The 12,408-nt window shown below is 42.7% G+C and overlaps 1 protein-coding gene across 2 annotated transcripts; it reads left to right on the top strand.

Annotated features, from left to right (window-relative positions):
- Positions 1-401: 401 nt before the first annotated feature.
- Positions 402-11,711, top strand: LOC119556436 (homeobox protein unc-4). Of its 2 annotated transcripts, none has more exons than XR_005219977.1 (4): positions 402-1,411; positions 8,906-9,084; positions 9,727-9,870; positions 10,566-10,696. XR_005219977.1 is itself a non-coding variant. In XM_037868669.1 (4 exons), the coding sequence occupies exons 1-4, from the start codon at positions 703-705 to the stop codon at positions 11,362-11,364; spliced, it is 1,827 nt and encodes a 608-aa protein (XP_037724597.1). In that variant the 5' UTR covers positions 402-702; the 3' UTR covers positions 11,365-11,711. The 2 variants fall into 2 exon arrangements, 1 of the variants encoding a protein (XP_037724597.1); XM_037868669.1 differs by having other exon boundaries at positions 9,731-9,870; positions 10,566-11,711.
- Positions 11,712-12,408: the final 697 nt, after the last annotated feature.

The raw sequence follows: 12,408 nt of genomic DNA on the forward strand, positions 1-12,408 counted from the left end.
TGCTGTACGGTTGTCTCGCTCTAGCGGCAAAATGGCCACGCCGCGAGCCAGAAGAGAGGGAGAGTGCGAAGAGAGAGCGACAGCAGTTGATCAAAATTGAAACGGGGCATATAAAAATTAAGTGGTTGTTGCTGCCGCTGATGAATTTCCCTCTCGCTTGCACTCGCTGGCACACTCTTGCGCCAAAACATGGCAACAATCTACCCTCTCCGCCTCTCTCACACTCTCTCGCTCGAGTGTATGTGCCTCTCGCTCGCACTGCGACGACGCCGCTGCTTTTCTGGGTTTCCTCGCTGGTTTCCTCGATTGCGCTGCTCAGTTCAAATTGAATTTTCATTGCGAGCGCGTCTGCCGCTCTCTCTCGCCAGCGCTCTCGCTCTCGCCATCCCGCCATCCCGCTCGCCCACACTCGCCCACTCGCTCTCCCGCAAAAAGCTGATAAACCAAACCGAACTTTTGCCCAAGTGCAGTTTTATTTAATCAGTGTGCAAAGACGCGTTGTTTGGTAACGCCGGCCGACGGCTCAGCGAAATAGAGAAAACAAAATATATATATATATATGTATATTGTATTATATTAAATAAGAAACACATATTTTTTTTCAAGTCCCACGCGAGTGAGCAACAAAACAAAACATAAAAAAAACCCCTATCAAAATTGTGCACAAATAGACCCGATTCATGGCCTAAACTACAGACCATAATGGTTTTGGAGACCTCCGAGGGCGATACCAAAAAGTTCCTGACCAACATAAACAACAACAACAACAACTCGAGTGCCAGCCGAAACAACAACAACAATCACAGTCCCAAGGAGCCTGCGGAAGAGACTGCTGGAAGGAGTAGTAGTAGTGGTAGTTGTAGTGCCAGTGCCCACCGTAGTTCCAGTTCCAGTTCCAGTCAGCATCTTCTGCTCGGTGGATCCGGTTCGGGGTCCGCTTCCAGCGCCACATCCGTATCCGTTTCCGGCGTTTGCGGCATGCCCTCCGAGGGCCTCCACCCGACGGCCGCCCTCCAGCTGTATGCCGCCGCCGCCCAACTGGCCCCCGGCGGCGTTCGCGTCCCGCCCTGGGGTCCCTTCCTGCAGTTCGGCGTACCCGGCGTCTTCGGGCCCAACGGCCCGTTTTTGGGGCGTCCCCGTTTCGATGCGGCCGCCGGTGCCGGCGGTCATCCCAACTCCGCTGCCGCCGCTGCGGCCGCCACACAAATGGCGGCGGTAAATGCGAGCAATGCATTTGCCAATCTAACGGGACTGAGTGCGGCGGCCCTGCGAAACGTGAGCGCCGCCCAAACGACGGCGGTGGCAGCGGTCGCCAGCACAGTGGCCACCATCCAGCACCGACTGATGATCGGCAACCGGCAGAGCCTGCCGCCGGCGGGACCGCCCAGCGAAGGATCCAACGAGGATGGCGGTAAGTGGGCCAGAGCTTACTTTCAGTACAGTAGAACTCCCTCGAATCTCTAGGTGGCAAAGATAATAGTTAAATGTGGAGGGGGTGTCGGAAAAAAAACTAGATCATAATACAGAAAACAATTTTCATATCCATCACCTTCAAATTCTTTGATTCTATAAAAAAGAACTTTATCCGTATTTATATTTTACTTCGACTTATAGACCTATTGGAATTACGAGAGTTCGAGTCATGGACTCCACTGTGGGTCATCAAGAAGAAGAACTTTCTCAACTCGAACCTTTAACCTACAAAAACAGACATTCTTCACACTATACTGACAAAATAAGTTTTACTTGAAGAGAATATTAGTTAGGGATTCTCAAGTTATGGTAGTTTGCCTGTATTATAAGATGAATACGATATATTTAAGAAATTAATTTTATCTTCGTTGGATTGCGATAAAAGTTTGAAATATCTCACATAGGTCAAGAGTTTTGTTTTATTGAATTAAATGGTCCCATCTGTAAGAAGATAAAACTTATATTTGAGAGTTTTTGGAAAAAATTTTATTTTGTATATACATACATTGTACAATATTAAGGTTAATGGGTGCTGGATGCAATGATACCTTAGTAAGAACATATTTACTTAATGAGTCCTTAGTGACCGACAACCTAAGAAAATTGTAGTATTCGATTTAAAATTAGTTGGGTATACTGTCTGGGTTGTCCAATAATATTGGTTTAAAAGTAAAATAAAAACGCGTCTGCTAAATCTTTCAAGCGAAATGTATATCTTATTGAATAGTAACAAAATGGGTAGGTTTCTAAGGTAATCTCTTTCCTATATAAAAGGTTAAACTTGGTAAATAGAGTGTATTGAATCCCAATATTCAAATTCAATGAAACAATCAAGCCATCCAAACAAAGACAGCCTTATAAGACTGAAACCTCCCACTCATGTGATTTTTAAAAGTGAATGAAAGTTAAGTTTTTATATAGAGAAGCTAATCGGAGAACTAACTCTTTCACAACAGTTCAAATTGAGTTAGGCACAATAAAAATACAATACAATACAAATGCAAAGTGACTTAATAAGAGATCACTTCGATTATCAATTAAGTAATGCCGAGTACTGGATGACGAAAACTAATCGCCGACACGTGTCTATGGTAACCTGGAATTCGCGTCACAATTTGCATTCCTGAGTCTTTCCCATGAAATCAATTTCCAACGCCGACTTTCGCCGAACATTAGCCTTTAAGTTTGCAAAGGTGGATCGGAGATGGGGGATCGGAGATCGGGGATCTCAGATCGCAGATCGGCTAATGAATTATCAAGTCTCACGGAACACGCGCCTCCCCATCGAGAGTGGAGGTCAGCGCCGCCTGATCGATCCATTTGGCCAGATCGGCTCGGGTTTCTATTTCCATCTGAATGCCATATAGGCTATACAAGCCATGGCACTCATCCTGCTCGTTATCGATGCCCGGACAATATGCTAATTCATTCAATTAGCCCTGCTAAATGCTTTCCGATTGTCAGGCAGTCACTCACTCACGCTGTTTTCGCTCCAATCGAAGCTTCTATATCAGCCGGGCCAGTTGTGCTTGACTTTTGCTACCTGCAAAACACATTTATTGATTTTGCTAATCAGCGATCGATTATTATGTAAAGTTCGATTGATTTCGTTGATTTGTATTTAGCATACAAAGTAGTATGCGAACAGCCAGCGATTGTCGCCCGCTGTGCGCCCCCGGAAAAGGTCGCGGACTTAAAATTGGTTAGGCATCCATATCTATGGACCATGGCTATTCACAAACACTAAATAAACTATCTAAAATCGTGTTAAAACTAAGGTAATACAGCTTAGACGTTTGTTTTGGGATGTTCTCCTCTGAATTCGTGTTTTAATTGGGGTTGATCCCAGGTATCTTCTGCGGTTTGAATAAAATGTTAGGGTATGTAGTTTTATTCTTTTTTTTGGAAAACTTGGCTATTTTGATTTGAGCTTTGATTCGTTTTGCAATATCGGATTGGTAATTTGGGGTATAAATTAAATCAATTGATAAAATACTTTTAGTGAAAAAAAACATTTAAAAAATAGTTAGTAATACAACTGTTCTCTCTTCTTTTATTAAGCTTTACCAAAAGTCTACCTTGCGCAACGTGAATATAATGACTAGACATGGGATTTAAAATGAAATCCTTTTCTAGGCACACGACTTCGTTGGTTTAAAAAGTGTTTTCATAATATCATAATCATATTTAAGATCAATCTACCTGTAGTTATAGTTTTGTACGAAAAAAATGTGTATCCAATTAAATATCTCTTCAAATCGGATGTTATATAGAGGATTTCTCATATAATCTACATCTAATATGACTTTTGCCACCTGTTTCAATGCGATTATATTGTCTTTGCCAAGAGTAGACTCTCTCTTATTTTATAGATAAAAAACATCAAACTCTAAAAATATCCCATTAAGATATCCCCCATTTAAACAGCTTAAGTTGTATTGACCATTGGGTAATCAAACAATTGTCTATCCCATTCCGTAAGCGATATAATGCCGGGAAACTCTTGTTAGCTGAGAAAGATCTCTTCCTTAACCCCGGACTTTTTTCCATTTTCCACTGAAGCCATTGATGAATTAACTTGATCTTGTTTGCTGTAACCGCAACTTACTTTCTTTCTGCCCCCCATTTGTTTGGCCGGACAATTGCCGGGGAGCAATCACTAGACCCGAAATTGATGGGACGCCATTTGCTCTGATCGCCCAGTTGGCCATTAAGTGGTTACGGGGACTCGAACTGGGAACCGAGTTGAAAACCGGACTGCAGAATGGTGGGGACTCGAGATCAGGCCCGGCCGTGGCTCATTGACCAATTAGCATTAACAAATGACGGCTAGTTGGTGTAATTATGGCCATAATGCATATATCCAAAGTCGGGGCGTTAGCAGGGGGCGTGTTCGCCCGCTTGTTGTAATTAACTGCACTTGGCTGGGTTTTGGGGAATGGGTATGGGTGTTATAGGTTCTCCAATACAAACTCGATGGCTTCCAAGTTCTGTCCCCAGATCGGGAACTTAATTAATTGCCAGCCAACGCAGAGGCGCTTTTGGGGGGCACTTCCTCCTTGAAAAGTAATTATTAATTTTTGATTTGATTCAATTTGATTAGGCCGGCGATTGTGCAGATTGCGGATATGAAGAGTGGGTGTTTTGTGGGAGAGGCAGGCAGCCAGGGTTGCCATCGCGCTCGTTGCTCATTAATCATTTTGCGGCAGAGAGTTGACATGCAACCCAAAGTCTGGGATCTCGATGGGTTGGTTATGGGTGTGGGTGTGGGTGGTGGTGGTGCTGATGGTGATGACTGTAGTGGAACGTCATCATCATCGTCATGACGTTTGCTTGCCGTTGCTCATTTCACGCCGGAAATGAAGAAACTGTCATAAGGCGATCGGAATCATTTATCATGCGATTTTTGAGTTTCACATTGCGCCGCCATTTTGTTTTCTCCCTGTCTTGTTTTCTGGTCCTAATGAATTCCGTCTAACCAAAACTCGAGGGGGGTTTTTTTTTGCGGGGACTGCACGTCCATAGTTGTAGAGCACTTCCGTTCCGCCCCCCAAAACGGAAGTTGGCCCATTGATGGAACGGCGGAATGATGGCATGAAGGTTCCATTCCAACGGAATGGCTGACTGACTGACTGAATGATAAATCGTTGCGTCTTGCTTCTCACAAGTAGATTTTGCCGCAGTCTCAGTTTTCTTATCAAAAATGGATTTACCCGTTGGCTTTTTAAGTATTTCCGCCGAATAATGGGTTTTTTTTTTGGATGGGTACAAGAGTTGTCCGGAATGAGTGAAAATGAGTTGGTTCTGTGTTTGTTTCTTATGATTATTACAGAGACTTTTCTTTATGAATGGCCTTTTGTTGTTTATAAGATGAGCAATTTAGGAACTGTTTTCGCAGCAAAATACTGCGTTCAGCTATAAAATTTATGTTGTGAGTGGGATGTTAGGGAAAGTTTTTCACAATTTAAACAAAGAACGCCCTAGCATTTACTTAAATGTTTTGTTTTTGAAATAATAATTGAAATTAATTTTCATTTTTTATTTTGGCTATCAAATACTTCTATATGTTTGAAAATGCAATAAGACGATACTGTTTTTTTCAGAATTCTGCACACTAACCAACACTCACCCTTCCGAGTACCCCCGTATACCCCCCGTACACCTCTGGCATACACCCCCTTCTCGAACACCCCTCCCCCAAACTTTTTAGTAGTTCTCTGCTTCACCTTTTCTCCTGTTCCTTCCATTTCTGTCTTACTTTTTTATATTTTCGCTTTAATTTTTATGACTTAAGTGGCTCACCCGCGAGGATCGGGGGCGGGGAAAGGGGAGGGAAAGGACGAGGGGCTGGGGGTGTGCTGATTGGTGTGTGTATATGGTGTGTGCGTCTGGGTAACTGTTATATTGCCTGGCTGACGCGCGCTGTAAACGAAAATAGCATGCCACGGAATGTGACTGAGGCATGCAACAACAGCAACACACACACTCCACACTCGTTCCCTCTGATTTCGCCGCCTCCTTTTCATACCCTTATCGAGGGTATTAAAATTGCAGCCAAATGTTCGCCTCACACTGGGGAAAATACCTTTGAACTGTATATTAAACCTTTTTTTTATGTTTAGTTATGAGAGTTATAATGAATTCGTAATAATTAACCAAAATCTTATAAGGCCACACTTTTTATTGTAGGGATAATCGGTTTTTAAGACAAGGACAGTGGCGGATCCACGGATCCAATTTCCCTAATTTCCCCCCCCCCCCTTGGAACCACAGAACCTGAAAATTTTAATGTATGCATATGGTTGACTTTTCAAATATAACCACTTTGTTTACCTAAAAATTGGGATGGATAATTTTTGTTTTATAATTTGTACTGTATTTCTCTCGCAATAATAAGTTTGAACCCCAAATCGAAGAATAAGTTCAATTTCCCCCCCCAAGAATCGTCTCTGGATCCGCCACTGGACAAGGATCATATATATTTTAGATATCAAACTAATGAGGGACAAGAATCTCATACGTAATAAAAATATTTTTTCTTTTTTAATTAATTATTTGGATGGTTTTTATTTAATAAAACGTTTTTCATAATATCGATTCGTTTTCCATAGTAAATCCGAACGTTAACCAAGATATTTTCTTTGTTTTTAGTAGACAACCTATTATAATAGGTTCTTAAAAGATGATTCAGAAAAGACCATTTCAATTAGTCTTTTTTGGTCCGCATAAGTTTCATTTTCGTTCCATTCCATGTTCCTTTTCTCACTGTTCCCGCATTTCAGGGATTTTGGCGAATCGGTGCAACGTTGCCAAATTGCAGTCTGCACATTGTACATTGCACATTGCACGTTGCACATGGCATATTGCAAACTGCACTCGACGGGCGTGCAATAATCATAATAAATTTCAATTATCGTTTGCATTTGCTCCCACACTCGCTTTCGATCTCGCTCTCGTTTTGGTGGCACAAATCGCAAATCACAAGCCACCCGCCGAAAGAGCCGAAAAACATGAATTATGTTCCAGTCGACGGGCACTCAAAATGCCCCCTTTCGTGGAATAAAAACCCCCGCCCCTGGTAACTTGGCCTCTGTTATTATTAAGTCATTTGAATGCACTTTGTGCAGGCCATCTCGCTCGCTCCCCGAGCATTTGCCATTCTGTCTGTTTGTCGCTTTGCCTTTAATGTCTCTATTATTGTTGTGTATTTGGCGTGCTCTTATTGAGTTATTAACCTCTCGTTCGCACACCAAACACTAAACACCAAACAGCAAACACCGAACACCGAACACCAAACACCGAACACCAAACACCAAGCCGCTTAAAACAAACGAGTTTTTTTCAGTTCGCTCTGGGCGAGAAAGAGATGGCTAGCGAGAGAGAGAGTGGCCGAAGCGTTACAGTGCGGCACGCATAATTAGGTACACTTAACAGCAGAATGCAAGCCATTCATTAGGGGCGTCCTCTTGTTATTGCGCTTTAATGTCGGGTGTGCGTTGTGTGTGCGTATGTTGGTAGTCAGTCGGCAGTCTGCAGTCGGCAATTGTGGCAAGGCCGCCAAAGGGGCGGCAGGAGGCGATGGGAGGGTGGTGTCCGTCTAAAAACCGAAATTAATGCGATTACAAAGTCAGCTGAGTGGCGGCGCTTTGAATGGTCTCTTCATCACTCGGCGATACATTGTAGAGCCACTAAATGGCTGATTGTGATGCATATATGTGAGAGGTATATATGCATTCAGTTCCACGAAAGGGAGACGAATGAATAATTGTTATCGTCGCATCACCAGGGATGTATTTAGTGCCCATCGATGCCCATGTATCGATAATTGCGATTGTTGACTCACTTTGTTAAAAGTTATCAAAAACTATTAAAGTACTACTTAAAAATTGTGATTTGTTATTTAAAACTCATGGGCATAAATAAGTTTAAATAGGTTATTTTTAAATTGTAATTTAATTAGCGAGTATCTACAATTTTTTTTTTTTACTATTTTATGGATTTGTATTTTAAGATTGGTTTGAAAACTGCTGAATACTATTAATAGGACCTCTGCTTCCATCAAACAAAATTTTGTTTTCAAATAAAATTTTTTTTACAATCAATGTTCCTGTCTTACTAACCAGCGCTGTGCTTCCGTTCAGTATTTGTGGCCATCATCTAATATCCAAACACCTTGGGTCCTTTTATCAACCCCATCTTTCAAACTCCTCCGATGTTTCTCTTTTGGCCAGAGCCGAGTTAATTTGATAAATTGCGGGGCCTTTTGCATGCATTCCCTGTGAATGTGAGTGTTTGCCACGCCTCCTTTCGGGGTATCATCTAAATATAGAAAACTATGCGTCCTGGGACGGATCAGATCGGATCGGATCGGGTAGAAACGTAATGGAACGTAATGAAGAACGGAAGGAGCGGGGCAGTCCGGCATAGAAACGTAATTAAATTGTTTCGTTTTTATTGTGGGCCGGCGGCTGGGAATTGAAAGGGGAGGGGAAAGGGGAGTTATGAGTTATACCATAATACCATACCATATGGAGGGGGACAGTCGTTTGTAGCCCCTTTGGCGGTGTAATTGAAATATATGATTATGAATATTTATGCATTCTGTGTGTGCCTCTGTGTCTCGGCTAATTTAAATAATTTTCCAACACTTAATTATAGGGTTTTTAGTGTCGGGAACAAAGTGTTTTGCGCCCATGTTATTGGTTTTTATTTCGGGTCTGTTTTTGGGATATTTCGGGTTTCCATATATGTATGCTTTGGTGTTCGGGGGTTAGTTTTTCGGTTTGGTTTTGGCTTTGACTTTGGCTTTGGCACCACCCTAATTAGTTTTAATAAGCCAACACCCCCCGACCGGCGGGCTAATATTAATGACTCTATTCTTGTGTTTTTGAATTTCATTTAGATTTTCCCATTTTCCGTTTGTTTTCCCTAGGTTTTCCCGGGGACGGCGACGACGACAGCAGTGCGGCCAAGCGGCGAAGGTCCCGGACCAACTTCAACTCCTGGCAACTGGAGGAGCTGGAGAGGGCCTTCTCCGCCAGCCACTATCCGGACATCTTCATGCGGGAGGCCCTGGCCATGAGGCTGGACCTCAAGGAGTCGCGAGTTGCGGTGAGTTTAGTTCCGATTGATCGATTATTCCTATGGAAGTTATAAGATATAGTTGTCCGATCCGGTTGGTCCCGACTTATATACTACCTGCAAGAGAAAGAAGACTTTTGGGAAATTTATAGCTTTAAATAGCTTTAAAACTGAGAGACTAGTTTGCGTAGAAACGGACGGACAGACGGACATACGGGCATGGCTAGATCGACTCCACTAGTGATGCTGATCAAGAATATATATACTTTATGGGGTCGGAAACGTCTCCTTCACTGCGTTGCAAACTTCTGACTGAAATCATAATACCCACTGCAAGGGTATAAAAAGGGAACTTCTTGTCTTAATTGAATCGTTTCTACAATCAAAATACTGGTTTTCTATAATAAGTAAAGTTTAAACTCACAAGGATCAAATCAAAGAATTTACATATGTTCAAAAATTTCAGTCTCAAAATGAAAGAGAATCTTAGTAAAAATTATTCTAGATTCACACTTTTAAATATGGCAGGATGTTTTGTTTAAGTATCGGCTTTCTGACCGTTTTACAGTTTTTCCTTGTTATTTTCCTGAAAGTGTTATAAGGGAGATAGTTTTCTGTGTACTATAAACCGTTTTGCGAGCACCTTTGCTGAGATTATACGCTTTGTTCCAGATAGGTATGGTTCCAGAATCGACGGGCCAAGGTGCGTAAGCGCGAGCACACGAAGAAGGGTCCTGGCCGCCCCGCCCACAACGCCCAGCCGCAGACCTGCAGCGGCGAACCGATTCCGCCCAACGAGCTCAAAGCCAAAGAGCGGTAAGTGACCACAAAACCATCAGATTTTACAAATTTTACTTAAGAGATCTTTATAGTTAACATTAAGCCCATTAAAAATTGGCAATATAATAGCCATTTCTGATCACCTCTGATCGAAGAATAATAATGTAATCAATTGCTAAATTGCTTATTTGTCATCTTATTAACGGCTTGGCTTCTTAAAATGTACAGCTTTCAAACGAGTTATCATTTCAAACTTCTTAACAAATCGTACAAATTATTGAGTATAGGCGATTAACACGATGCTTAGCTTCATTATTGTGATTGTTATTTTTTGAGCTGTTTTGAAAAATGTATAAAACAATATTTCTACATATATTGTTAAAAAATTAAAAATCAAATTCTAAAATGCTTTCATAGCACTATTTCTTGCTGAATCAGTGCTGCGAGATATTTGTTTACATTTTTTTAGATTTCTATTTAATCTTAAAGTGCCCAATTGAGGAACATGTGTGTACTAAACCGTTTACCAACACTTCTCTTCCCTCTCCAACTTATGAAATTAAAAATCAAATTCTAAAATGCTTTCCTGGCACTATTTCTTGCTGAATCAGTGCTGCAAGATATTTGCTAACATATTTTTATGATTTCTATTTAAGCTTAAAGTGCCCAATTGAGGAAAATGTGTGTACTAAACCGTTTACCAACACTTCTCTTCCCTCTCCAACTTGCAGAGCCCGTCGCCGAAAGAAACTGGCCAAGGCCATTGACCGGCAGGCCCGGAAACTGCAGGCCAAAGGCATCACCGTGGACCTGGAGGCCCTGAAGGCCGAGTACATATCACAGCACAAGGCGAACGGCACCTTCTCCGATTCGGATCTCGAGGACGATGGCATCCAGATCGACGTGGTGGGCGGTACGGATAGCGACGACGAGGGCGACAGCGATGCCGTCAGTCCGGTGCGTTTCGGTGGTGGAGGAGGAGGAGGTGGCGGCGGCGGCGGAGGAAGTGGCTCCCAGCAGAACTCGTCGATCCATTGTGGTGGCCTGGATAACGATGGCGACAGTTCGCGGGCGGGCAGCTTCATCGGCGGCGGCAGCCTGGGCAGCCCCAGTTCGGTGGCCCCGCCCTCGATGCTCTCGAATGGGGCGGCCGGCGGAGGAGGCGGCGGCGGCTCCATCTTTGGCAAGCTGGAGCCCATGGACGGCAATGAGTCCGAGGAGCGGGACAGGGAGCGGGACTCGCCGAAGCCGCTGCTATTTCCCGCCAAGGCCTTCCACCAACTGAACCTGCAGAACAGCCAGCAGCACCACGGCGGCGGCGGCGGCCTGGTGGGCCAGGGTCAGGGGTCAGGACACGGCCACGGCCATGGGCACCACCACAACCACCAGCACCACCACCTTCACCATGGCAGCGCTTCCGCCTCGGCGGCGGCGGCGGCTGTGGCCAATCTGGTCCACCAAACGTCTCCGATCAGCATGCGCCGGAGCAATCCCTTCAGCATCGAGTCCCTGCTGTTCAACAACACGTGAGGCAACCACGCAAGGATCACGATCCACGTTCACCTGGACATCCCGGAACACTTCAACATCCCCCTGATTTTCGCGTTCCTAGAATAGGTTGCTCAATTTCAATCCAACTCTATCCACTCTCAGTTTTCACCACATATGTATCTTCGGTTCAGAGCTTGAATATTCCCTAAGTGATTTATTTATTCAAATGTATTTTGTAATGTATTTTTTTTTTTGTATTTTTTTGTAGTACACCTTGTTCCCAGAGAGAGACTAAATTAGTGTTGTAAATGAATTTATTATTTGTACTTCGTATATATATATATATATAAATAAACTTTTTTTTAGAGTGGCTGATGCCCAAAGCAATGCTTGAAACATGAATAATATAATTATGTAATAGAGGTCTATTAACTAAGGACTTTTTTTTTTCAAACTGTGAGCATGTTTGAGTGTATGTATTCGAGTGTGTGCGAGAGAATGTGTAAAAATGTAATTTAATTTAGCAAAACAAAACGAAAACAAAATAAAGGGAAACACAAAGAATTGCATAGAGAACCACAAGTTAAGTAAGCGGAATTTTTTTTTGTGTCGAAAAAAGCAGTCTAGTATATTACAAATATGAGAGAACCCACACAATATTACGTATAGACAAGCAAAGAACGGCGAAATGGCTGCTAAAAATTATATTGTATCTAAAAACCGATTGTCAAACAAGAATAAAATGCGAATCTGTAAAGAGAGAAAAACCACATAAACAACAAATTACGATTATTATTTCCCCTTTTTGATTTCGAGTCGAGCTTAACCACAATAAATAAAAAAAAAACTGCGCAAGGTCCCGGCCCCAAAACGCCCCCTGAAAATTACCCAATTCCCAATGAAAAACAAACAAACCCGAATCGGGGAGAATTCAATAAATGGCAATTTAAATGGCATCAAAAATACACTTAAATCTGATATTTGAAGAGCGTTTTCCTTGAGGAATGGCGTGAAAATGACTGGAAAATATCCATTCGACAGCTTCATAATGGCATGGACATCATCTTTATATGACCCATTACT

This window comes from Drosophila subpulchrella, chromosome X (genome assembly GCF_014743375.2).
Source record: "Drosophila subpulchrella strain 33 F10 #4 breed RU33 chromosome X, RU_Dsub_v1.1 Primary Assembly, whole genome shotgun sequence".
Classification (NCBI taxonomy): domain Eukaryota; kingdom Metazoa; phylum Arthropoda; class Insecta; order Diptera; family Drosophilidae; genus Drosophila; species Drosophila subpulchrella.